Below are 25,594 nucleotides of genomic sequence, written 5' to 3' on the forward strand. Positions count from 1 at the left end.
TCGAAAATATGCTAATTTTCAGTATTAAACTCGCTTTCATTCAGTGAACACCTAGCTCAAAACGGATATTTTATAGTCTCTGAACAATAAAGAACTGGTTTGTTCAACTAAACGGATTAAGACACAGGTGAAATTTATTGCGCCATTGACTTTTCTTGAGTAAACCTACTTCGAGCTAATTGATCTGTGGTCACCTTTGGTGCAAAACTAATTGGTATTGAAATAGACTGATATTAGTGGATTTTATAGATTATTTTGGATATATATTGTTGAATCTATGGAGCATTTTTTCAACTAATTTTTTCCTTAAGGTTCTTTACTTAGGTAAAGATAAGTTTCTTTTACTTTTGTCCTCTCCTTAATAGGAAATGCCTGCATTTAAAGAGTTTGATATCGCGTTAGCTAACTTCAAAAATTATCCTCATTGGCCAGTAAAGATACTAAAAGTGTCCAAGGATAGCAAAGGAAAGCCATCATATTTGGTATTTTGCTATGGGACATATGACGAATACAGACTTGTTGAGGCAAACTTGGCAGAATATAATCCAAGCGTTAGCCGAACTTCAACAAAACAGACTGCAGGTGTAAAGGCTGCATTTGAGGAATTGAAAAATTCACCCGATATTTATAAATCCCTTTCCAAGACATTTAATGCATTAACAATTAAGGAATCTAATACAGGAGAATGTGCTTCGTTGATGGATAAAATCACTTCTACGGAACTTGATCTGGAAAAAACTAAGCGAGAGTTACTGCAAAATATAACTAAGAAGGCTAATGAAAGGTTTTCAGATTCTGATTCCTTCCGCCAGTCATCCCACGACATTATTTGTCAAATATATGATGCGATTACTCTTGATTATCAACCAAAATTTGAAAAAATTGAACAATCGCTGAAAACTCTTCGCAACCAAATTATAAATCAAGAAGAGAAAATCAAGAAAATTGAGATGAAACTAGATTCATTTTAACAAGAAGTGCTGCTTGATTCGCTAATTTTGCATGGTGTTAAGCAACAGTCCGGATCTGACCTCCAATCAACAATCCTGCAAGTTTTCATAACCAAAATGAACCTGACTGAAATTAATGTTGCCCAAATTAGGAATATCTACAGATTCAAAATATTCCCTGCTTTAACCGATGCCTCCCTAAACGACAAAGTCCCTCCTCTTTTAGTTAAATTTGTGAATAGTGATATAGCGAAGAAAATCTTCAAAGCAAAAGCTAGGTTAGCTTCAAGTGGAATTTTCCTATCGGAAGCATTAACAAAGAGGCGACGTGAGATCCTATATGCCGCTAAGGACAGATTTGGTCATAGAAATGTTTGGACTGACCGTGGGCAAATTTTGGCAAGGCCTAACGGTGAAAGTGTCACTAAAAAAATTCATACTCTAGCCGACTGTGTTTAAGATTAAGTTTTTTTTTTTTTATTTTTTTTTTTTTATTTTTTTTTTTTTATATAGATATGTTTATTATCTTGCCATTCATATATTCATCGTATTTTATTTATCTTTTTCTGATTTTTTTTCTTTGTGTGTGATTGTCTAATGATTTACTTTCGTTGCAGTTAACTTCAATGAAATTTATGGATTTCAATAATTATTATTTTTTGTTACATGCCTGTTCTCACAAGTTATTGCGTCAGTTTGGGAGTTTAATCCTTTGTTATCTTGAAAATAATTTTACTTTTATTGGTCTCATGGTACATTAATGCAGTGGAGCTTTTGCGTTATTTATTTTTTATTTCAGGAACTGAGTAGTATGATTAATGATTTAAGAAAGTTACTAAACCTATCTGAAATTATTATTATTAATTTGTTCAATAATATAAAATGTATATGTATCTTACTTATTGGTATGATTATTGTGATTTTATTTATTTATTTATGTCGTTATCCTTTGGTCTGGTGAGTTTGGTCGCGGAGCGGATCTACCATCCACCGTAAGTAAAATGATTAATTCTTTTAGTGACCAGGGTGATGTTAACTCTTTGGGGGAAGGTTTTGTTGAGTTACAAAATAATCCTTTAGATATAGAAAGTATAATTAATAATTCAGTTGGAAGCAGAAATAGGAATTATAATGATCCTAAATCAGTTATTGAAAGTAAATATGTTTCGCAATTAAGTGGTTCTGCCTCTTCTAAACAAGATGGTATTTTCTCTGTGCTTCACCTAAACATTCAGGGACCTTTGTTCCTCTTTTGATGAGCTGAAATGGATCGTCAGTGGTGGAACTCCGGATGTTATTGGATTATGTGAAACTTTCCTGGATTCAAAAAAGGATATGCTTTTAGATATCCAAAGATTTAGGATGGAGAGGATGAACCGGAAACAGATGGCGAAAGGTGGCCTTGCCCTGTATATTGCCGATCATCTTGTATATAATTTCCTAAGTGATTTGAGTAGAAATGAGGAAGTAATTTTTGAATACCTTTTTATTGAGATTAAGTCAGGTTGTAAGGATTTAGTTGTCGGTTTGGTTTACAGATCCCCTAGTGGACCGAGTCCTTCGTTTATGAAAATTCTGGAAGAGGTTTTGGACTTAGTCCAAAAGCATCCTTGCGAGCTAATCCTTATGGGGGATTTCAACCTTAACCTGCTGGATCAAAATTCTGATTCGGCTGCAGATTTTTTGTCAATGATGCTTTCTGCGGGAACTCTACCCTCAGTTTGTATACCAATCCGAGTTACTGAGATGAATGCATTACTTATTGATAATATGTTTTCGTCACTAGATATCTTAGATAATTCGGTGATCGTTAGTGATATTTCTGATCATTTCACTGCTATTTCACGATATAGGACTGCTAATCGATCGCAGTGTAAAGCTTCGCCATCTAATCTCCCATTTTTCCGTTTTGATGTCAGTGAGATCAGCCTACTTAAATCTCGTTTGACTGATCAGCCTTGGGATAGTTTGGATTCTGAATCTGATTTTAACCGCTCTTTTGATTTCTTTTATGATTCAGTAAAAGATGGTATCCTATAAGTTTGCCACCAGAATCCAAAGCCTCATACCTCGAAAAGGAGAGTACTGCTGAATCCGCGGATGACTCCAGGTCTCCATAAAAGCTGGAAAAGGAAAAATTATCTGTGGAAACTATACAAGGCTTCGTCATCTGCTTCTCATCATCAGCGGTTCAAGGCTTATAGGAATATATTTAATTCTCTGTGTCGGAAGGCCAAGTCTCAGTATTATCACAGGAAATTTTCTGAATGTGGAAAGGATGTTGGGAAGAGATGGAAAATTATTAATTCTGTACTTAAACCTACTCCCCCTCCGCCTTCAGTTCCAACAACGCTGATAGTTGACGGTAAAATTGTCCAAGGAGAAGAAAATGTTCAGTTAGAGCTTACGTCTTATTTTGCTAATATAGGAAAAATGACTGCTTCATCTGTGAGCTCTAGAACTCCTCGTTACGATTTCAGAGCCTATCTTGGACCCCCATGTTTAAAGTCAATGGTCTTGAACCCTGTTTCTGAGTTCGAGGTAGCTCGGATCGTAAATGCACTTAAAGGTTCATCGTCTTCAGGGCCAGACAGAATTCCTACAAGGGTTATCCATGCTGTTCTTCCTGCTATTCTGTCACCATTGACTAAGCTTGTCAATCTGTCTTTCGTGAATGGAATTTTCCCTGAATCACTCAAGCGAGCTAAGGTTATAGTACTGTATAAAGGTGGGTCCCGGAGTGATCCTGCTAATTATAGGCCAATTTCTCTTCTATCTGTTTTCAACAAAATTTTTGAGAAGGCTATGCTATCCAGGCTTCTTAGTTTTCTGGATGTCAAAAATATTTTCCATGATTTCCAGTTCGGATTCCGAGCGAATCACTCTACAGAGCATGCTTGCGCATCTCTATTGAATTTCATTCATTTGGCAATAGATTTTGGTCTTATCCCAGCAGCTTTATTTTTGGATGTTCGTAAAGCTTTTGATTCTTTGACTCATCAGATTCTTCTTTGGAAATTATCGCATATTGGTATAAGATCAAGTGTTTTCTCTTGGTTTGAATCATATCTTTCTGGTAGACTTATTTCAATTGATCTGCTTTTCCAGATCCCTTCTGAAGTAGAATATGGTGTCCCCCAGGGATCTGTTCTTGGCCCCGTTTTATTTCTGATTTATGTCAATGATCTTATTTCAGCAGTCAAGAACACCAGTCCTCTAGTATGCTGCAATCTTTGTCATCCGGATGTTCCTTTGTTTCCCAATACTACTTCTAATGAAGATTGCCTCGTTGCTTTTGCTGACGACAGCACTTTTGGGACTTTAGGGAGGACGGAATGTGATGTCAGATCTAATCTGGTGGCAATATTTGAGAGAGTAGTTTCATGGTTTGAGGCGAATTGCTTGGCCTTGAATGTTGCCAAGTCACATTTTCTTATTTTGTCTCGAATTGGTGTAGCTTTCCCTCAACTGACACAGCTTCAGGTACCCCTTGTGTAGACCAAAGAATCGGTTGGTCCGGTATCTTGGTATCCTGCTTGATGAGAACCTTTCGTTTAGACACAATATAGCCATGATTAGGGTTAAGGTCTCACGGAGTTTGGGTGTCATTCGAAAACTCAAACACACCTTTCCTGGATCTATTCTGAAGCTTCTTTTTTTCTGCCTTGTCCAGTCATATGTCTCTTATTGCCCCATAGTATGGATGTCTACTTTTCCTTCTACACTGCGGTCGCTTTATGTCAATTATGATAAAACAACGCGTCTGGTTATTGACACCAACTGTTCTTAACCCAGAACGCGTCTAAATATAAACTCTATCTAACTTCTTTCTTGTGCGTCTTTTGTTTTTAATCAGCTTCATAGCAATCTACCAAAATCTCTTCAAAAAACTCCTCAGTTTATTTCTGATTCAGCTCCATATAACCTTCGTTCGTCACATAATATCTGCATTCCTCCTACTTCCACTGTGCGGTCAGATTTCAATCCGCTCATCGCTTGTCATCAGGTTTGGACTCCCTGCCTTCTTCAGTACAGAAATGCCACTCGTTTGGCACTTTCAAGAGGATTCTTAAGGACCATTTAGTTAAGAATCAAACTGAATATTTTTTTTTTTTTTTTTTTTTTTTTTTTTTTTTTGTGGAGTTGATGTCCCCTGAATGTTTAGTTTTGTTTTATGGTGGTCTTCTCTGCGCTATTACTCCCTGACCTCAGGTATGACTATCAATATTTATTGCTGAAACTTGTATAGTTCACTAAGGAGTAGCATTCATGAAGACGGTTTAAATTTTATTGCTTTCGCACCATTTTATTACAGTCCAATAATTATAAGCCTTATGACTGAATTAACCCATAAACCTCAATTTTGCTACCTAGCCTCAGAAATAAGCAGAGCTGATTGAATTAGAATTTATATAGTTTTAAATACAAGCTAAAAGGGCTGTACATGGCTTAAGTTTTGATTTTTTAATATTTTGGATAAGAGTTATGAATAATATCGTAACAGCTATTATGATGTTAGTTTTACCTGACAATACACATAATTCTGTTTCGACGATAGGGATTCGCTTATAGTAATAATAATATAATTTTTTTTTTTTTTTTTTTTTTTTTTTTTTTTTTTTTTTTTTTTTGTGAGTCTATTTAATATAATTAATAAATTTGGTTTATTTATTCTAATTTTTTCTATAGTTTCCAGTTTATCTATATTTTCTTTTCTTCTCCTTCATATGTGAGTAAGTGATCATTTTAAATTTTCTTTTGTTTTTTATCTCTGAGTATGTAATTCATATGTCGTCCCTCTTTGTACAGGCCAATGAGCCTTTGAGGGATTAATAACATGTAATATTATATGTGTATTTAATGAAGAATAAATCTTATCTTATCTTATCTTATCAATGCGGAATCAAAGTTGTCATTTTTATTTTTCAATCTCAGGGACTTATCTATTGAAGTTTTGTGTTCATGCAAACGTTCACCAAGTCGTTGATGGGTCCTACCAATGTAAAATATCCCACATGAAGACGGGACTCTGTAGACACCACTACCCAGTACATGGTCAGTTTTATCTTTCCTTGAGTTGAAAAAATGTTCAACTTTTTGTTCACTTTTGAAAGAAACAGAGAAATTGTGTTTATTTAAAATTTTTCCAAGTTTATCAATAAGTTTTGAAATGTATGGTAGAGTGGGGGAAGTTTTTTTCTCAATTGCCGGAACGATTGAATCAAGGAGGACGGGCTCCCTATTTTCTTGTTTTATCTTTTTTAATCGTCTATCTATGATATTTTCAATAAGGTTTATAGGGTAGCCATTGCAGAATAAAATATCTTTGATATAATTTAATTCAGAATTTTCGTGATTAAGTGAACAGAGTTTTAAAACTCTGTCGACTATAGGGATCATTTCTCCTCTATTCACAGAAGGGGGGGGATTTGACGAAAAATGTAGATACCGATCATTATGCGTCGGCTTTTTATATATAGAAAATTCAAGGCTAGGCGTATTTTGTATAATCAAAACATCCAGGAAAGGCAGCTTTCCTGAATCTTCTAATTCCATTGTGAACTGAAGGTTTGAATCAAAAGAGTTTAAATGTACTAAAAAATCTCCAAGAGAGTCCTGTCCATGTTCCCAAACAGAAAGAATATCATCAAAGAAACGAAACCAGAGGGAGTGTTTTAAGTGGAAACTATTCAAATCAGATTTTTCTATGAAATCCATGTGAAAATTTGCCAAATAAGGAGATAATAGTGCCCATGGACATGCCCATAATTTGAAGGAAAAATTTATCTCGGAACTTAAAATACGAAGAAAACTTGTTGCAAAGACGAACAAGCGTCATTATTGTGTCAATTTCCAAAGTTTTGTAATCTGGCCAAACAGAATTTTCCTCTAATTTTCTTTGTAAGGCCTGCTCACATTTATGGACATCGCATGAAGTGTACATAGAAACTGCATCAAAACTAGATAAGATGGTTTTTTCTGTTATACTTTGAAATTTTAATTTCTCAACAAGATCTATAGAATTTTTTATGTAAGATTTCTGTGTGCTTATAAGAGGCTTAAAAATGGTGGCCAAGAAGTTTCCTACACCCGTAGCTGGAGAACTATAACATGTCACAATCGGACGTAACGGAATATCTTTCTTATCGATTTTAGGCTACCCCTTAAATGTACAAAAAATTCTACCCTGGGGGATGTTCAGCCCCAAAGATTTATGGTTTGCCTTAAAACTACAAAGTTTTAACTTTGCCTTAAAAGAGTCAAAAGAGATCCAAGGGCAACTAACACCCCCCCCCCGCCTTCTTTTTCCAAGTCCATCTGATGAAATTTCTGAGATTAATATTTTGTTAAAATAGCTCAAAGGTCGGATAAGAAACACCCCGGTGTCAATACAACCCCCCCAGGGCCCGGGGGAAGGCGTTCTACGTCATGCCCTGAAAGCATATATGGTTCTAATGAAAGGGATGCTCGTATAAACTTCAGAGAGGGCTCATTTGATAGGGAATTGAAAATTCTAGTTCACTTTAAGAGTCAAGAGATCGAAGGGCAACTAGCCCCCCCCCCGCGCCTTTTCCCCAAACCCATCCGCTACAAATTTTGAGATAACAATTTTTTTAAATTGTTAAAAAATTAGATAACAGAAACTTCGGTGTCGACAACACTCCTCAGCGCCCAGGGGGTAGGCATTGTAAGTGTCGTCCTGGTGGCATATATGGTTTTTATGGAAGGGATGCTCGTATAAACTTTAGCGAGGGCTTATTCGAATGGAAATTTAAAGTTCTAGTTCAATTTTTAAGAGTCAAAAGAGATCCGACGGAAACTAGCCCCACCCCACGCCCTTTTTGCCGCAAACACATACGATACAAATTTTGAGATCGGAATTTTTTTAAATAGTTCAAAGTTCAGATAACAAAAACTCCGGTGTCGACACAACCCCCAGGGGCCCGGGGGGGGATGCTGTAAGTTATGTCCTGAGGCCGTATATGGTTCTTATGAAAGGGATGGTCGTATACACTTCAGGGAGGACTCGTTTAATTTAAAATTAAAAGTTTTAGTTCACTTTCTTAGAGTCAAAAGAGATCGGAGGGCAACTAGTCCCTCCCCCCTCCACGTGCTTTTCTTCCCCAAACCCATACGATAAAATCTCGAGGCGGCCTTTTGTTAAAGATAGTTTCAAACAATCCCCAACAGCCCGGGAACAGGTGTTGCAAGTTATGCCCTGGGGGCATATATGGTTCTTATAGAAGGGATGCTCGTCTAAGATTGAGATGCGGTTCATTTGATTGAAAACTGAAAGTTCAAGTTCAGTATTTAATATTCAAAAGAGATCGAAGGGCAATTAGCCCCCGTCCCCCTACTCCACGTCCTTTTTTCCCCTAACCCATACAATAAAAATTTTTAGATAACAATTTTGTTCAAGATAGTTCAAACATCAGATAATAAAAACTCCAAGGTGGACACAAACCCATTTTTACTTTGATATTGTTACTTTGATACTAGTTTTGATACTTTGATGAACATTTGATTTTGAAAAAAAAATTTTGATTTTGAAATAAGGTGTTTATAAAAACGTGAAACTTTTTGCAATCAAAAACGAACAAAAATTAATTTTAAAAAAACTTTCCGAAAAAGAATTTTTTCAAAGAAAAGTAAAGGCCATTTTGAACTTAAGATCAGCAGATACAAATACGTGTTAAAATTCAAGCTCAAAACGACGAGAAACCACTATTAAAGAAAAAATGAAACCCAAAACGAACAGAAATTAAATAAACAATCATAGCAATAAAAAACATACAAGTAATAATAATAATAAAAAAAAAATCTTAAAGCGAGCAATGCTTAAATTGAATATGCAAATCAGGCTTAAAACGAAAAAAAAAATATTTGGTATTTAAGTATAAATGAAGCCCAAAACGAACAGAAATTAAATAAAGAAATAAATCTTAAAACGAGTAAAACTTAAGTTGAATATGCAGATCAAGCTTAAAACGAAAAAAAATTACTACAAACAAGAGTTTGAGTATCGTCTCCTTCTCTCACTGTAAAAGTCCAAAACCTACTGCGTCATGGCGCTTTAGTGAAAACCAATTTTATGACAAATATTTTCTTTTGTACTTAATATTGAAAATAAACATTAAAATTTTAGATTTTTTTTTATATTATTACTTGTTGTATGTTTTTTATTGCTATGATTGTTTATTTAATTTCTCTTTGTTTTGAGTTTGAATTTTAGCAGGTATTTGAATCTGCTGATCTTAAGTTTAAAATGGCCTTTACTTTTCTTTGAAAAAATTCGTTTTCGGAAAGTTTTTTTTTTAATTAATCACTACGTAGGAAGTGCACTCATGGTAATTGAAGTTTGTTAACCTGATTGGATTTTCTAGGTATGTTTTGAAATGTTGGAAATCCCTCCCCATTTATCAGGCCTTATACATATGATAAACTCCCGTTTCGAAATACGGGAATCACCCTCGGTCCGCAAATTAATTCGATTAGACACGTGCTAAGAAGACTAAGAAATATGAATAACTTGGAAACATGAAGTTGTATAGCACCAGACAATTTAGCCTAGTGAACAAGAAGTTTTTCCAATGAAATATTAAACTTATCAAAATTAATTCATTGACACTTAACGCTTCTAATTTATATATTTTCCAAATTGTACTAGTTAAGCTGATATTTTTAAAATTCTGCTCTGTTTCCCAGTTGTGTATACTTTATTTGTTTTTAATTGTATGAGTTATATGTAAGAAAAATATAAGTCACTCAAAGGTTCTTAAAACAAATGTAGATCTGTAATCAAATTAAACAGAAACTCATACACGCAGTTTCAGAATCAGACAATCAATTTAAATTCGTTTTGCTGGTCTTTTCCCTCTATTCCTTTGTTCTTATATTTTTTTTACCTTATCGAATCAATCCATAAAAAATGCTTTACCTTGTGTCTTGTCATAAGTGATAAAAGTAACTAGAATCTACCTAGATATGGTTAAAAATAGATAAGTAGGATATAAATTTTGATAATCTGCGCAGTTTGGCACAAATCATAGCTTTCACGTTTAGAGGTTTTTTTTGTCGTAGAAATTCCTTGCCAAAAATTCATGATACAATTGTGTGCATAGTCCTTAGTTTGTTTCAGAGTCTCCTAGAATCTGATCTTATCTCTTTGAGTTCTATTTTGTTTTTATTCAAGCTATAATGTTCAACAGCCTAGATAGGGCTCCCTCTGTAAGGGTAACTACACCGAACGAGGTGGATCTACTTTTTGGAAGTCCAGTTCTCCGTGCAGGTAGCTGTATCTTGTTTCTGTAAAAGAAAGTTAGTGTTCACTACACTAAAAATAATACTAACTGGTAGGAAAATTGTGCTGGTTTTTTCTTGTACATCCCAGTCCGTTGCTCTGTTTTCAAGAGTGGGACTTTGCCCAGGGTTTGGTTACAAATAGAGTTCAAAATTAACCTTATTCAAATTTGATTAAACAGGAAACAAAATTTGCTTGAAAGTATAGTTCGCCATCTGTAGTGTCCTGTGTGTGGTCTTGGAGCATTATTAATGACTAACATGTTTTTTGGAGATGCAAAGGTCCTCAGTATTGTTACTCAATGCATTTTGATCTTTAGTGGTGGGGGACTTATATTTAGTTTTCCTATCCCTATCATATGTTTTGCCATGTATCAGACATTATTTTCCCTTACTATGTTTTCCAACTTAAGATTACTCCTTTGTTTATAAAATACCCCTAACCGCTATCTAATCCTGGATTGACATTCTTTTAATTCTCGCCTTCTTGTTACCATGGCTATCTCACATTTTTTCATACTTGGAAATCGGCTCTTCCTATTCGGGTCGGGTCGTTCCAAACATTCCCAATACGTACAATGGCTTCAGTAACCATTCATTTTTCGGACCTTTGAAAGTCGTATAAGAAGTTTCGCCAGCGTTTTGTGTTACACTTCGAAAGCACTTCCTCTGTTCCTTTGCATCCCACTTTTCTGTGCCAATGACATTCCACTTAGTTTCCCTATTGCCCCTTCCCAGTAGCTCTGAGAGATGTAATGCAAGGTTCCAGTCTGTAGTATCTCAGTGACGTCCAAGTCTTGGCTGCTTAATATATCAATACGTTACCTGTCTTTTCAAAGTGCCGTCGATTTCTGTTAGATGTTAGTTTTTTTAATAGTTCGTAGCATGCTTCTTCTATTCCAAACATGTCAGCCTGTGACATGGTAGCAAATTCATTTTGGTGGCAACTTATTACCTCCTGATTTAAACCGTTATTCTGGTATATCGCTATCACAGTTTCCCATTTCCCATGACTTCTTGAACCATCTTTATAACAATTTATTTAAAAACGGTTCCATTCTTTTGGTGAAACAGTGCTAGCTCCTGCTCTACTTCACTTCTAACCTTTAAGGAGATATGAAATGGCCTTAAAGATTTCACTAGTGGGACAAAATTGTTCTTGGGCATCTGTAGCTCCCTTCACCGAAGTAGTTATTTGGTATAAGATTAGGTATAAGAATGCCAAAAAAAGTGATAACTAAGGTCCAGCTTACTTGACACTGCAGAACTTCAAGATAATATTCGGTATGCTGTCAAGACCCGTTGGTATGGCCGCACCGAGACGCTGCAGAATGTGAAGGACTCTAGGTGCGGAATATTTACACGATAAAGGACAGTATCGGCTTGATAAGGGAGATTGGGGACTTCTTTACCGCTTACGTTCAGATTCGAGTTTCGACAAACGCGTTTGCAAGAGCTTTGGTCTTTGCCCGTGGATTTTGTACGACGGTCCTGTCGTTAATGTCTCGGGAATGAACTGAAGCTCTCTTAGACGATGGTAAAGCGTGTTTGACAATTATCCACAAGCTCATTGTAGAAGGACGCTAAAGCCGAATTGCACAAATTGTGTCTTTACGTGTTTTACTGGACTCAATTCCGTCCTTTTTGCTCTTTGAGATTATCCGTCGCTTGTTTGGCTTTTGCTTTGCTCGGGTGGCGTTTTTCCTGCGATTCTTGAACCCGGGTTTGCTGCTGAGATTTTGCGTATATCTTCTTGTTCATTAGAAACTCTTTGTTCTTAACTTTGTCAATTTAGCTCCCTGACTAGATTGTAATGGCACACCAGTGGGGATTCTAAACTATGTATAGTAAATGCGGTTGTTTGAAGCATGAAGACAAATATGGCTAGCCAATAAAAGCTCTCAACAGGTCGCTATTTCGGTGTAGGACAAAGAGGACACACGTCTTTTCCCTGGTAAAGGAAAATCTAAAGAAATCAGTTTACTTCCAAAAAATGACAGGAAATTCGTGGGTGACGCTTTTTTAGCGCTAGTTATGGTTACATTAGGTCACAACGTTTATTTTTCCTAAATTATGTTACCGCTCTTAATAGTTTAGTGCACCAACTTTCTCTCTCGGTCACTCTGTCTTCCCCCCTCTCTCTCTCTCTCTTCGTATTTTCTCGAAAATAACTCCTAATCCTTTCACTTAGGTGAGTATAGTTTCGACTTTAGTACGAATTTGTCGGACAAACAAGAATTAGTCACGAATAATACTCCCAGGGAATACCTTCATTGTCCATACTTTGGCTCCCATTAGTTTAGCTAACACTGCGCGACCGATCGGTGTTGAGCATATGCTATTTAAACCGACTGTTGCTGTCGGAAAGAGCAATTGAATATTAATGACAACAAAGTTAATCGGAAAACTAGTATTATTTCACCTTAATGAACTATTGTTTTTTTGATAAAAAATGAAAAAAACTAGTTATTTTACTTTTCTGTTCCGTCTCGTATTTCAATTCTTAATGTTGCTCTAAATAGGGTAATAATTAGTTCGAAAATGCTCAGACGCGCAAAGAAAGTCCGGTTGTAAAAATAACCAGCCTCGAAAACTAAATATTTGCGTCGCAATGCTGGTGTCAAATATATTAATAGAGTTTCAATTCTGGAACTCCTTCAAAGTCTTAAAGTCAAACAAATTACGTTCTAAAAAATCAAGCTCCAGTAACTATGGGCTCGGCCAAGTCAAAAAGATGTGTCGACCCCGTCTCCTGATTCTCGTCCACTAAGATCTTCCTTCAAAGGGATTGAGGGGAAACTTCAGTCCTTTGGAGCTATTCAGAAGGCATATCCAAACCCTTACGAAGAAAGCGACCCCAAGACGAACTTCTAGAACGGACTGGCTTTTCTCAATGTTGATATATGATTTCGTCACGTATAGTCTCCCGGCTGATGCGAAAAGATTTGTTTAAAAAAAATAATATCATAGGTCGCGTACTTTTTTCCTCTCCTTTGTAAAAAAAAGTGAAAAGGTAAAGAATGTGGCCCTGGACTCTATAGTCTAAAGCGGCGGTCCTGGTTTCCGTTTTATGGCTTTTCAGCCTGAAAGTGTAGTGGGGGCTAGGGGCCACCCATCCTGTGCTTTTACATCTGATTACTGTTTACTTTTCCCACATTCTCCAGGTACCCATTTAGAGCTGGGGCGACTCTGGCTGAGCTTGCAGAATCACATCGCAGACCCTCATTCTAAACCAAATAATGAGAGACACCAGGACTTGAACCCTTGCCCTTGCGGACAGGTTTTCAAGTCTAGTGCGCTAACCACTTGGCTAGTTCGGCTCTCTCCTTTATTCCTTGTATTAGATTTATCTCCAGATTTGTTTGCTCTTGAGCTTAAAAAAAATAATAAACAAAAGTTATAATATTATTATAAAAGAACAAAGTGGCTCAAGATGTCAGATATTTTTTACCCTTAGCAACAAACCAAATCGATAGTATGACTTTCAATGCTGTAATCCATATCCCCATCCAGAGTGAAAACAACTCATCTCAAGGGGGTTCCAACTATGGAACACCCTTTTTATAGTACGCAGCTAAAATTGAAAGGGCAATTAGGATATTTGGGACGTTCGATGGTTGAAACTGCAAAATTACTTTTTATACCGTAGTATTCCAAGTCTTCCTGAAGAAATTCTTTGTCTTCACCCGCCTTTCCTCTGCTCGTGGGTATATTTTCTGCTATTATTTATTAATAATTTTAATATTAAATGTAGCTTAATGCTGGTGGATAGGATTTTGGTCCCCAGTGTACTCTGACTACGGTACTCGTACACTGGTCTGTAGCTTTTCATATTTATTTCAGATTTCGACCTGGCGATTGTTTTGTTTACAGGAAGTGACAGGCCAGTGCATGGTTGTTCTCCGAATCATCATTGTTTATAGTCAGTACAATGTTTTTTACTTCTTTTGTTTTACAATTTTTGCGTTGCAGGAAGTGAAAGTCCAATATATGGTAGTTCTCCAGCAGCGTCTTTCCCTTCTCCGAGGATTCTAAGCCCTGTTCTGGACCCATCCAAATATTCAGACCTTATTAATGGACTTGAAACCAGTGGAAATGAAATATCAGCACCTTATGAAATACCCCAGTTTCCTATTGAACAGAGAGAAACTTTTAGTGCATTCACCAGACAATTGAGTGAAAAGTAAGCAGTCATTATCATCTTCTCTCATTTTTCTTCTCTTTCAAACGTTTTCAAAAAAAGACTATCAGATACATGTATGTTTTTTTTATGCTAATTCTCCCCCTTTTAAAGCAGTGTGCTTCTTTTGTTTCATTTTTTCTTTCTTTGAACTTTTAAAAAAAAAAAAAAAACACCAATTAGATAAATTAGGGGGGAGATATAAGCTCTTGTTAAATGTTTTTTTTTCATTTGATAAACAACGAGGACGTACCTATAAATAGTGAAAAAGACAAGGAAGTTACCATGTTTTGACAGCTTTCCCATGTAATGGATACAATAAACTTGTAATGGAAAAGTAACGGAAATAATAATATATGACATTTTGAATCAAATTAAACCAATTCGTTGATAGGTTTAAGTAAAAAAAAACAACTTGAAAACCAACATACTTCAGCATATTAGCATATTAAATATTAGATAAAAGAACATTTCTCGTGACACTTATCATTTCCGTTATCGTATCTTTAGAGTACCAAGGACATTAAAATTAAGATCTAATTCCTGAAATTGGTTAAATGAAAACTTACAGAACCATACACGCTTTAAAACATTAGGAAACCCCGAGGATTCAATTTTTAGTGAAAAAAATCATCAATTTTTAATTCAGTTTTTATAGTCGCAGGCGTCAAGTTTAAAATTAAAGAACGTGTGGTAAAAATCAATAGAAAACAAGTGAAAAAAATATATCGTCATGTAGCTTTAGGAAGTGTACCTTTACTGATTGCTGTAGCACAAGGAAAATACAACCATTAATTGGCAGTAAACAGGGTAAAATCAATTGGGATAAAAATCTCCCTGGACGTATCTTGGGTCTAAAAGATTATAAAATGTTATTGTCTGTGGGCTTAGATAATAGAATGATACAACCGTCTTTTATGATCTATGCGTTGTTTAAATAACCTAATCCCTTCTCCTGGCCTGAGCACTTCCACCCACCACTGGTTATTAGTCTAGCTTTATTTAATGATCCTATTTGAACAGCCACCAGAACTATTCCCCCTTTGAGATCGAAAAGCTCATTGATAATATACTCTTCTAAGTGAAGATCTGGAAGTGTTTCAACGGTCGTTAATGTCCCTCCAGTCTAGTTTTTCAGTCATAGGTCTTAATTTAGAGATTTCCAAAACAGGTTTTAAGCCAATTAGTCCAAATTGTGGAGCCTTAACGACACCCTAGACGGTCAATCATTTTGATCAAAAGCTTCCGTCAATCAATTGATTAGAGCATGATTGACCGTCTAGGAACTGATTGAGTCATTCAAACTTTCTATCAATCACCATCAATGCTTGAATCAAGCGTCAAACAGGCTCCTAGACGGTCAACCATGCTTTAATCAATTCATTGACGGAAGCTCTTGATCAAAATGATTGACCGTCTAGGTTGTACTTTTGAGTCTCGTCTATTTAGACCATCTTCAATAGGGCCTACAGATTTGTTAAAGTTGGACTACCCTATGAAAGAGATGCGAGCTCTTGTTATTCAAGGTAACAAGTGAAACCTTCGGAAGCCGTATCATATGCTTGCCAAGATGAATGAGCAGTTTTATAGATTTATGGGCGTCCCATATATTTTTTTATCTCTTTTTTTTGTAACAAGTCTGAACGCCCTACAATCCGTAGATAATTCTTCATATACTGCATTTTTTTTTTCTCAGCCTTCTCCTTTCAATCAAGAATACTCATTTTGTTCAGAAATACAGAGTATATGATGTTACACAGAAATTGGATGATTTTCTTGTCTCAATGTATTTTTATTTGCATAATATATTTTTGATTAAGTGACGTTTTGTTTAAAGTTTGGGTGATTGGCAATGTTTTTTATATTTATTTGTGATATATTTTTGTTTGTGAGCTTGTATGCATTTTATTTTATTTCATTTTAGCAAACGACAAAGCATTTGCGCGGAATTTTGATTAATGGATAATTCTTCTGGGATTGGTCTATTTTGACGGGTGTTTTCGGCCTGAAAAGTCTCTTCCTAGCTAATTTATCTAACATGGGTTATATGTGTTATAGCAAACGACACAGCATTTGCACGGGAGTTTGATTGATGGCATAACTCTTCTAGGATTGGTCTGTTTTGACGGGCGTTTTCGGGCTGAAAAACTTCTTCCTACCTAATTTACCTACTATGGGTTGTCTCCCCGTAGTAGCATAATATTTGTAGGCATGAATATCTAATGAGTCGGAGGTAATAGGCTTGAGACTGTCTGTGCAGGATTTCGACTCTTGTTGATAGAAGAGCATCGTCTGAAAACCATGTTGTGACCAAGATGTACAAAGCATCCATTCATACTGGAGGTCCCAGGGACTTCTTGCTGTCCGGGTCTAAGCCAGTTTAAGCGCTTCGGTGTAAACTTGACAAGATATGTTGATCCCTGTCCTGCACTGGTATCCGGGATCATTGCTTTTCCTGAGGCTAAAATGATTTCAATGGTTTAAAGAACATGAAAATTGGAACTTGGAATGTTACGATGTTAAAAAATGACTATCGTATCGACATTTTGACTTAGGAATTCAGACGATTCGAACTGGACTTATTGGGGGTTTCAGAACCTCGTTTCCCAGGGATAGGAAGCTTGAAAGTAGGTGATATACAATTTGTTTACTCAGGCAGGAAGAATGGGGTACTAATTGATTATTTTATGAATAAAAAGTTAAGGGTATCAGTTATAGTAGTATATGCCCGTTTAGAACCGACTAACAGAGATATTAGTGACTCAGATGAATTTTACTTACAGTTATAGGAGCAAATAGAAAGGGTCCCAGGTAGAAATATGGTGTTTTAACTAAGAAATTTAACGCCCAGGTCGGTAGAAATAGGGATAGATGGTATCCTAGTCTAGGTAAATTTGGTGTAGGAAAAGAAAATAGTAATGGCTATAAACTTTTGCAATTTTGTAGGTATAACAATCTAGTTATAACCAATACGGTGTTTGGTCATAAAATGGCCCATAAGTAAACATGGTATTCACGTGATGGTAAGACATCAAACCTTATTGATTATGTTATTGTAAACCGAAGACTAGCAGGATCAATACAAAATATTAGGGTATATAGGAGTGCTGTTATTGATGTTAAAAGTAAGGGTCACCATCTAGTAGTGTCTAGGGTTAATTCAAAGCTGAAATTTCGGAAGGGTAACTACCTTCGCGGAAGTTATGTTGCTGGTAGACTCGAGGATGAGAATCTGAGAGAGACTTTCCAGGAACAGTTGAATACTAAACTTAAGAGTTTAAAATTTGACAATGTGGAAGATGGTTGGAATACTTTTAGAAAACAATTTGTGAAGTTATTGATGGTGTCTCAGGGAAGAAAGTTAGGACTGCAGCTAGGAATATTGGTGAAAAAGCTTTATGTTTAATAGAGAGGAGAAAGGGCTTGTACAAGAATTATCTGAGTGATAGATCATATAAAAACAAAAGGAATGTAAAGAAAGTGGAGAAAGCATTACAATATGAACTAAGGAGGTGTGAAGTGGAGGCCATAGATAAAATTGCCGAGGATCTGGAAGATGCAGCTAGACGGCATAATAGTAAAATATTGTGCTGGCATGTTAATAAATTGAGTGGGAGTAGTCAATCCGGACTTGTCAATAGGACCGGGCCTACAATTAGTGATAAGGAAAGAGTTAAAGAGAGATGGGCAGAACATTTTGAGAATTGTGCTAAACCCAAATAGAGTTGCAGGAAAAGATAGAGAGAAAAATGAAAAAGTTTGTGATACCTTGGATGAGATGGGAGATTTGTTTCGTTTGTAGTAATTAGCGTCCTACTACAACAACTATTGCTACTACTGAAGCTATTGATGTCAAGGCGAAACTTTCAGGGAATGTTGAACTAAAACAAACACAATATGAGCATGCAAATTGTCAGAAGGGTGTGCCAGTAATATCTTAGGAACGGCTTTGATTATTAAGTTGAAACTTTCAGGATGTGTTGAGGCGGACTTTGAACTAGCCAAAAGGCACTATGTCCTTACTAGTACTACTTCTGTGATTGCTACAACTAGTGAGACTAATGGTATTAAGGTGAAGCTTTCAAGGAATGTTTAGGGGGAGTTTCAGATAAATCAAAACAAACTATATACATCTAGGTCATCAAAAGGGCATAAAAGCAATATCTTAGGAATGGCTTAGAGTGTTAAGATAATTTCAGATGACTTTACAGTATTAAAATGACTTTTATGAATCTTTCAGGGCGTGTTGAGAGGGCTATTGAATTAACAAAAAGGCACTTTATGCATACTACTACTACTGTTGCTGCTGCTACTTTTACTAAGTCTACTTATTCTGAGGCTAAGGGTAGGAAGATTGAACTTCGAGGGAATGTTTAGGGGGATGTTGAACGAAATCAAAACGTACTCTGTGCATGAGGCTGTCCCAGTTAAAGATAGGACCGGGCCTACAATTAGTGATAAGAAAAGAGTTAAAGAGAGATAGGCAGAACATTTTGATAAATTTGCTAAACTGATGTAGAGTTGCAGGAAAAGATATAGAGGAAAATGGAAAAATTTGTGATACCTTGGATGCGAAGGTAGATTTGTTTTGTGAGGAAGAATTAGAGACAGTACTAAAAGGATTAAAAAATATTAAGGCTCCTGGTGCTGATAGTGTGGTTAATGAGTTTCTTAAATATGGTGGTTCTGAGGTTAGAAATAAGTTACTGAAAATTATGAATATGATTTTTGAAAAGGAGGAAGTACCTAACGATTTTAGGAAAGCCTTAATTAAACCACTGTATAACAAAGGTGATAAGAGTGAGTGTGGTAATTATCGAGGCATTAGTCTGGTCTCTGTAGGTAGCAAATTTCTTAGTAATATGATTCTTTTTTAGACTGAGTGATGCTGTAGACAAAATTTGAAGAGAAGAACAGTTCGGTTTTAGATAAGGTAGAGGATGTGTCGATCAAATTTTCACTATTAGGTTAATAATTGAGAAGGGCCTGAGTTGTCAAACCCGTTTGGTCCTATAAAACCAGTTTTATAGATTATGAGCAAGCGTTCGATTTTGTTGATATAAGAGCTTTAGCAAAAGTTTTATCGTTGTATGGTATGCCAGACAAATACGTTAAAGTGATTAGTGTTATGTACGAGAATAACACTGCTGCGGTTAAGGTAGGAAATGAGGTTAGCAGCTGGTTTTGTATTAAATCAGGAGTTAAGCAGGGCTGTGTCTATCCCCCTTTATATGGATAATTTTGATGGACTTTGTCTTAAGGAGCACAGGAAAGGCAATGGAAGACGACAGAATCAAATGGGGAGGAAAAACTCTCATTGACTTAGATTATGCTGAGGATTTAAGCCTCCTAGATGAAAGGGTGAGCAAAATGAATTAACTTTTGGAGGTTTTGCGAGTTGAGGGTGCTAAAATAGGTTTGGAAATTAATGTTAAGAAGACTAAGTCACGAAGGCTAGGAATAAGTGAAGATGAAAGGTGGCGTTGGGTAACGAAAAGATTGAATAGGTGGGCAGCTTCACTTATCTTCGTAGTATTATTAGTAAAGACGGTGGGAGCAGTGAAGATATTAAAAGTAGAATAGCCAATGCTCGGGGTATTTTTCTTACAGTTAAAAAAAAAGTTCGGAAGAATAGGAAGATAGGTCTGCAAACCAAGATTAGAATATTGGAAGCTACAGTGACGACAGTGGTAAAACATGGCTCTGAATAATGGGCCCCCAGAAAAGCAGATGAACATTTGCTAGATGTTTTCCAGCGAAATTGCCTACGGATTGTTCTGGGTACTCGGCTGACTGACCGTATTTCAAACAGTAGGCTGTACGAAAAGTGTGGTTCAATCCCGTTTTCTAGGGCTACAATGAGAGAAAGGTTGAGATGGCTAGGGCATATTTTGCAGATGAAGGATGACTGAATGCTGAAGATTATCCTTTTCGGCCAACCGTCTAGCGCTAAACGGAAAGCAGGTCGTCCTCGTCTGAGGTGGGAGGATGTCATAAAGAAAGATCTAAAGGAAATGGGAACTTCCTGGGAGGGTATAAAGAGGGAGGCTTTGAATAGATTGGGATGGAGGAGGAGTGTGTGTAGCTCGGTTGGCCTCAGGCGACTTGGTGCTACGGTGAGTTGTTAGTAGTAGTAGTAGTATTTTTTTTATCTACTCACCTACTACCATTTTAAGGTTTTGAAAGAGTCGTCTTTCTATTTTTCACTGACTGGAAAACAATCAATGCAATTCACCCTATTGGGCTCATCTTTATCAATTTTCTATCCCAAAATATGAACTAACCAAACCTTCCAGTAATGAATCCTAAATGCATAGTTTTACTGTTGCAATACTAATCACTTCCGAAACTAGAGATGTACGTATTTTTGAATGTTTATCATTTTCTCAATAATGGGTTCAATTATGGCATTAAAGTAATGTGAGCTGTCTGTATCATAGGCAGCTCAATAGCGCTGCCTATGTAAAGAGCGATATGGGCACAATGTACTCATATTTTATTTTTAATTTTCACTGAGGCACTTCGCGGAAGGAGCTCATTCGATTTGAAATTGAAAGTTCTAGTGCCCGTTTTAACAGTTAAAAGTGATTGGAGGGCAATCGACTCCTCCTCCTCTACGTCCATTAATTCTACAAACACATTCAATCAAAATTTTGAAATAGCCATTTTGTTCAGTATAGTTGAAAGGTCTAGTTACTATGTTTTTGGCGATGTGTGGTAACCTGTCCCAGTGGCTTATATGTAGCCAGACTCTGTACCGTTGTGTGTTGAGTTCATAAAAGTAATCATATTATACCAAACATCTCTACAACGTTATTTAAGCTTCTCGTCAATTCCCAGTTGGTACGCTTCAGATAATTAATCAGGCCAACACAAAGGAAACGCTACCTTAGTTTTAATCACCCTTAGGACCGTATCCATACCCCCTCCAAAGGCAAAGATAACAACCATTATAGTACCAGAACAAATCTACTTTACAACAGATGTCAACACCCGAACAACCCTCGGGGCAAGGGCTTTAAGTTATGCAATTCGACCATTGTTCACTGTTCACATATAATATTTGTTATTGGGGAAAGAGAGCATGTTTAACCTTTACTATTTAAAAAGATCAAGGGTATGCAGGTAAAGATTTCAGGGAATGTTGAGGTGAGTGTTGAACTAAATAAAAACACGTTATGTGCATACAGGTTGTCAAAAGGGCGTAACTCACGAATAAGTTGGAACGTTCAGGGAATGATGAGGGGGATGGGCAATTGACTAAAAAGGCAATACTTGTACGCTACTACTACTACTACAACTACTGCTATGATACTAGTACTACTGAAGCTAAGGGTACAAAGGCGAAAATTTAAGAGAGTATTGAGGGGAAGTTGAATAATTAAAGCGTACTATGTGAATACAGATTGTCAAAAGGGCGTATCAGAAATATATCAGGAACGGCTTAGCGTATCAAGCTGAAACTTCCAGGGCATGATGAGGAGGATGTTCAACTGACCAAAAGGAACAATGTACATGCTACTACTACTAACTGCTACTACTACTACTAATATGATACTAGTTAGACCCGGGCGCCGCGCCGTTGCGGGACGACCGGTGGCGGGGGGGCAAAAACAGCGCGCCGCCGCCTGTTTTTTGGCCCCGTCAGCACGTCTTACCGGCGGCGCGCCGCCGGCGCGATCAATGTTGACCGCAAACATTAATGTTTTCATCAGTCTTTCTCAAATCACAGCTGAAATTTACAGCAGATTCGAGCCTATTCGTGAGTTCAAAAATTCACAAGTCGCTGACTGGAAACTGATCTTCTTCGTTATTCATCAAGAGAAGTAGAAATCTGGTAGAAACGAAATGGTTGTGACGTTTCAGAACCCTTGCATAATACGAGTGGTTGAAATATCTATTAGCTATGTATTCTTAACATAAATAATTATCAAAATTAGTAGGTTTTTTTTCATCAAGCATTACTGCATACAAAACCTCAAATACCGTATCACAAAATTCGTCAGTTATCTGGGTAAAAACTTTGAATGTAAATTTGAACTTAGAAGCTCAATTTTTTCATAATGCCCTTTGCCTATATCTGTTCTGTCACCTTTAAAACAGTTGAAATGGGCGACTTTGATATTGATTGTTCTTTTTTGCTCTTTTGGATTCCTAAAAAGCCTTCTTGTATTAAAAACTGGTTTTTAATAACAATTAAAAAAAATGCATTTTAAGTTTTTTTTGGCCACTTTATAGAATATATGTCATGTAGGCTAGGGCTCAACTGCTGCTTTTTTTTATTGCTTATGGCTGCTCTTTTGGATATTATTCATTTTTTTCTTTAGGGGATTCAATCCAAATTATAAACTCATAAATACCTAATATCAGTCAAATTATAAACTGTATCTAAAAGGAAAAAATTGATCAAATTGAAAAATACATGATGAACACTTCACATGAGAACACTTCAATTGCAATGAAACAAATAACCCTCAATGGTTTATTTGGTATGAAGAAAAACGTAGTGTCAGCTACTTTCTTAAGTAAAAAATGAAAAGTCCATCCGTTTTAAGTATAATTAAATGAAATAATATGCAGACTGAAGTAGCTCCAGAAGGATGTTGAGATTTTCTTCCTAGTTCGTCACTTTTAATCCAAGCAAAATGTTAGGACACTTAGTATCAGTTCTTGAGTTTAAGCTTTGATTTCCATATGCTCACAAAAATTACCCAATTTAAGAAAGTCGCAACTATAAGTCACTTGTGGTCAAAATACTCAAAGACTGCTCTTTGATTCCCACCCAGGCTCAAAGCTTCTGTTATGGCCATTTCCACGGAAATATCCAAAGAATCTCTTTGTAAAATAGCTTTCAAGCGTAGTTAGGGGAATTTAGCTTTTTTTGCTTTTCTTCAAAGCTTTGAAAAAAGTGTTATAACATTTCAAACGTTACATTTGTTATATTTGTGCATATTTTTGGTAATCATTTGTGGGGTGATTGAATTTTTTAAACAACTGTAGGTACGTAAGAACGTTGCAACATCTAGTACGCTGAGTTCATAAGACTGTCAAAGACTCCTCCTTGAACTTCCCGAATTGAAAGCTTTTATTATGACCTGGCTTTTTAGTGTAATTAAATAAAAAAAACAAGTTTTTTAAACTGAAAGTAAGGAGCGACATTAAAACTTAAAACGAACAGAAATTATTCCGTATATGAAGGGGGCTGCCCCCTCCTCAACGCCTAGGTCTTAAAACTAAATTTTGTTATTGTATTAAAAAATAAAGTTGTGAGACAGAATCAAAAGGCAGCGTAAATAGTGAGCCGTGGAGGATGGGACGGTCCCTGTCATATACGGACTAATGTATGTCCGTTTCAAGTTTCAATGCCGCTCCTTACTTTCAGTTTAAAAAACTTGTTTTCTTTTTAATTTCTGATCGTTTTTTAGTTAATGCAGCTTTTATTTGCATAAAAATTTTACTTTTATTTTGCTAAATGGATGTCTTTACAAATTAACTTACGTAACTAACTTCTATATTCGTATATTTTTCTTCTGGCAAAAAGTACAAGGTTGCAGATTTTTGCAGATATCAGCTTGAAACCTATGTAATAGGGTTTTCTGATACGCTGAATTCTGACGGTGTGATTTTCATTAAAATTCTTTCACTTGTGGGGGATGTTTCCCCCCTCTTTAAAAAATCGAGTAAATTTTCTCAGGCCTGTAGCCTTTGATGAGTAATACTAAACTTAATAATATTTATATATTTAGGATCAGCATTATAAACACATTCTTTTGATACATTTATTGACATCAAAATTCCGTTTTTAAAAGTTTCGATTACTATTGAGCCGTATCGCTTGTTTTTTTATTGTTTTTTTACTACGTATATGTTATTACGTATATGAAGGGGTTCTCCCCTTAGTCAATACCACGCTCTTTACGTTAAAAGTTAAAAAAAAATTTTGATTCACAAACCCCTGAATCACAAAGGCGGTTTAATTAGAATAGATAGCTCTTTTGAAAGCACTAAAAAAAACTGTAGCGTACAGAGCGAGGTATTGACTTGGGGGAGAACCCCCTCACATACGTTATAATTTCTGTTCGTTTTAAGTTCTAATGTTCCTTCTTACATTTCAGTTGAAAAAACTTGTTTTTTTTTATTTAATTTCTGATCGTCTAATGATCGATTTAATTTCTAATGCTTGGAAATCCGGCGCCCCCTTCATAGAAATGTCTCTTACCTCAAAGAAACATCCTCCACGGAAATATTCTCCAGAGTAACCCCCTCCTCTAGCCCCCCTCCCAGAAAAAATCCTTCCTGAAAATGGTTGTATACTTCCCAATAACCAATAAATAATGCTGGCAAGTCCGGCGCCCCCTTCATGGCAATTTCCCTTTCCCCATGAAAACTTCCATCATGAACAGATCCTCCAACATAACCACCGACCCACCCATCCCACCCACAACCAGAAAAAAAACCTCCTGAAAACTTCTGTATACTTCCCAATAACCAATACTATATGTTAACATTGGGTAAAGTTCATAACTTTTAGCCCTCCCTCTGGGAACTTCGGGGATTATGTCACCCTAAAAGACATATTTATCATATTTTCGACCATGCTGAACAAAATAGCTATCTCAAAATGTTGATCGGGTGACTTTGGGAAAAAAAAAGCTTGGGAGGGGGCCTAGTTGCCCTCCATTTTTTTCTGTCTCTTAAAAAGGGTAATAGAACTTTTAATTTCAATTTCAATAAGCTCTCCCACGTTCTTATAGGATTACTTGTTCGATACAATCACCCATGGGGAAAAAAAAACAAATTCACACGCATCCCTAATATTTCTTCTGGCCAAAAATGTGAAATTCCACATTTTTGTAGATAGGTGCTTGAAACTTTTACAGTAGGGTTCTATACTACGCTGAATATGATGGTGTGATTTTCATTAAGGTTCTATACCTTTTAGGGGGTCTTTCCCCCTTTTTTTGAAAATCAGCCAAATTTTCTCAGGTGCGTAACTTTTGATGGGTAGCACTAAACTTGATGAAAATTATATATTTGAAATCAGCATTGAAATCTGATTCTTTTGATATATCTATTGGTATCAAAAACCCGTTTTCTAGAGTTTCGGTTACCATTGAGCCGGGTCGCTCCTTACTTACAGTTCGTTACCACGAACTGTTTGATT

General features: G+C 36.2%; 1 protein-coding gene across 3 annotated transcripts in view; it reads left to right on the forward strand.

The window, feature by feature from the left end:
• Positions 1-25,594, forward strand: part of AMPdeam (AMP deaminase) — a 124,172-nt gene that overhangs the window by 26,951 nt on the left and 71,627 nt on the right. For 2 of the 3 annotated variants that reach the window (XM_089092475.1, XM_089092476.1), the window contains exons 1-2: positions 10,104-10,239; positions 14,223-14,433. In XM_089092475.1, coding sequence (XP_088948601.1) covers positions 10,149-10,239; positions 14,223-14,433 — 302 coding nt within the window. In that variant the 5' untranslated portion in view covers positions 10,104-10,148. Of the gene's footprint in view, positions 1-10,103; positions 10,240-14,222; positions 14,434-25,594 lie in introns of those variants that run through there. The other variant, XM_089092478.1, reaches the window with a different exon arrangement.

Source organism: Artemia sp. Qi Xiang Cuo, chromosome 7 (genome assembly GCF_049724085.1).
Source record: "Artemia sp. Qi Xiang Cuo chromosome 7, ASM4972408v1, whole genome shotgun sequence".
NCBI lineage: Eukaryota > Metazoa > Arthropoda > Branchiopoda > Anostraca > Artemiidae > Artemia > Artemia sp. Qi Xiang Cuo.